The following is a 1,616-nucleotide window of genomic DNA, read 5'->3' as shown; positions in this document are numbered from 1 at the left end:
GTTTAGAATGAGTGAAAGGATAATGATGCAGAACTATAATTCTGGAGCAATCGTGGGACTCAGGACCACAACAACCCATTTGCACTCACAGTGCTGCGGAACATGTCGGCATCTCTGAATTTTTGAGCTGTTTTTTCTCTTGAAAACTTGGAGGTTAATAAATACAGAGGTTGTTTGTTTGCCCCTTCCCAGGCACATTTGCTTTCTGCTCACTCTTGGACACCACATCCAAATGGAGTTTTTAATATTTGAGCACTGCAGCATTGGCTGGGATAAAAACAAGAAGGCTTTGCGTTGTCTGAACTGAGAGGTGACTGACCAGGTTACTGAGACATGACTTGATCGACACACGTGTTAGAATATGTCATTTCTTTCTGGCTTGACCTTTCAGTTCAGATCTTAATAAATCAGAGGCCAAAATGTATGACCTTCCCCAGGTCCATACAGGCTCAGTAGAGCATTAAACATAGCACAGCTGAAGGGCTATGATTGATTCTGGGCAAGACTGACATCGCCTTCCCCTATCCTCTATCCCCTTTCCCCTTCCCCTTCCCCTTCCCTTCTTTAACCTGCAGAATTATGACTTCAATACCATTAATGAGGCACAGAGCAATCATAGGAAGGATAATATGCATTATAATACGGCAACTTAATTAAGTAATAAGACAAAATTAAAAGTACAGACTTCAAAAAGCTGGGGAGAAGGGAGCCCTCATTTCTTGCCCTGTGATGACGTGACACGAATCCCCACACACCCTTCTCTATACTACATAAACTTTGATTCCTTCTGTAAGATGTAGTGGGCTGTGGGATGGTGCAGCAAATCTAGAGGTATCACATCTAGAAGTGTCTGAGCCAATACCGGATGCCAGCACTCAAACAGCCAAATGCTCGTTGTAACTATTTGGGTATTTCACCCACTCTGAGTATTACTTTCTCCACAGGAGTTTTCTCAGGGCGATCCTCACTTCCCTATTCCTCATACTGTAGATGACAGGGTTAAGCACCAGGGCCAGAACCATGTAAAACAGGGCAAGGTATTTGTCAGTGTCTGCGGAGCGGTGTTTGAAGTACAAGACCATGGCTGAGCCATAAAAGAGTGTCAGCACCGTGAGGTGTGAGGTGCAGGTGGAAAAGGCTTTGTGTCTGCCCGGAGCAGAGTGCATCTTCAGAACCGTCCCGATAATTCTAATGTAGGAAGCGACGATGATGGAAAAGGGAAGGACGGCAAATAGCAGGATGACAGCGTGCAGGGTCACACGGCTCCAGAAAGTATCTGCACAGGCCAGCTCCAACAGAGGGGGGACGTCACAGAAAAAATGATGGAGGTGATGGGATGCACAGAAGGGCAGGGAGAACACTTGATAGGTCTGGCCCACTTGTATTGGTATGGCAGCCATCCATGAGCCAACCACCAGCTGACGCTGAACCCCCCATTCATCACCAGGCTGTAGTGCAGGGGGTCACAAATGGCCACATAGCGGTCGTAGGCCATGGCAGCCAGCAGAAGGCACTCAGTGCTTCCCAGCAAAACCAGGAAATACAGCTGGGCAGCACAGCCAAAGAAGGAGATCCGGACATCTCCCATCAGGAAACACACCAGCATTTTGGGGAGA

General features: G+C 47.3%; 1 protein-coding gene across 1 annotated transcript; it reads right to left on the bottom strand.

Annotated features, from left to right (window-relative positions):
* Positions 1-920: 920 nt before the first annotated feature.
* Positions 921-1,610, bottom strand: LOC122191903 (olfactory receptor 10AG1-like). The gene is given in 2 exon segments (XM_042892309.1): positions 921-1,423; positions 1,426-1,610. Coding segments are annotated over 2 exon segments (675 nt in total). The 5' UTR covers positions 1,607-1,610; the 3' UTR covers positions 921-929.
* Between the last annotated feature and the right edge of the window lie 6 nt (positions 1,611-1,616).

Source organism: Lagopus leucura, unplaced genomic scaffold (assembly GCF_019238085.1).
Source record: "Lagopus leucura isolate 7727_CA_CO unplaced genomic scaffold, USGS_WTPT01 35171-0_obj-0_obj, whole genome shotgun sequence".
NCBI lineage: Eukaryota > Metazoa > Chordata > Aves > Galliformes > Phasianidae > Lagopus > Lagopus leucura.
Note: the sequence above shows the minus strand (reverse complement) of the source record. Positions and strands in the feature narration are given on the sequence as shown.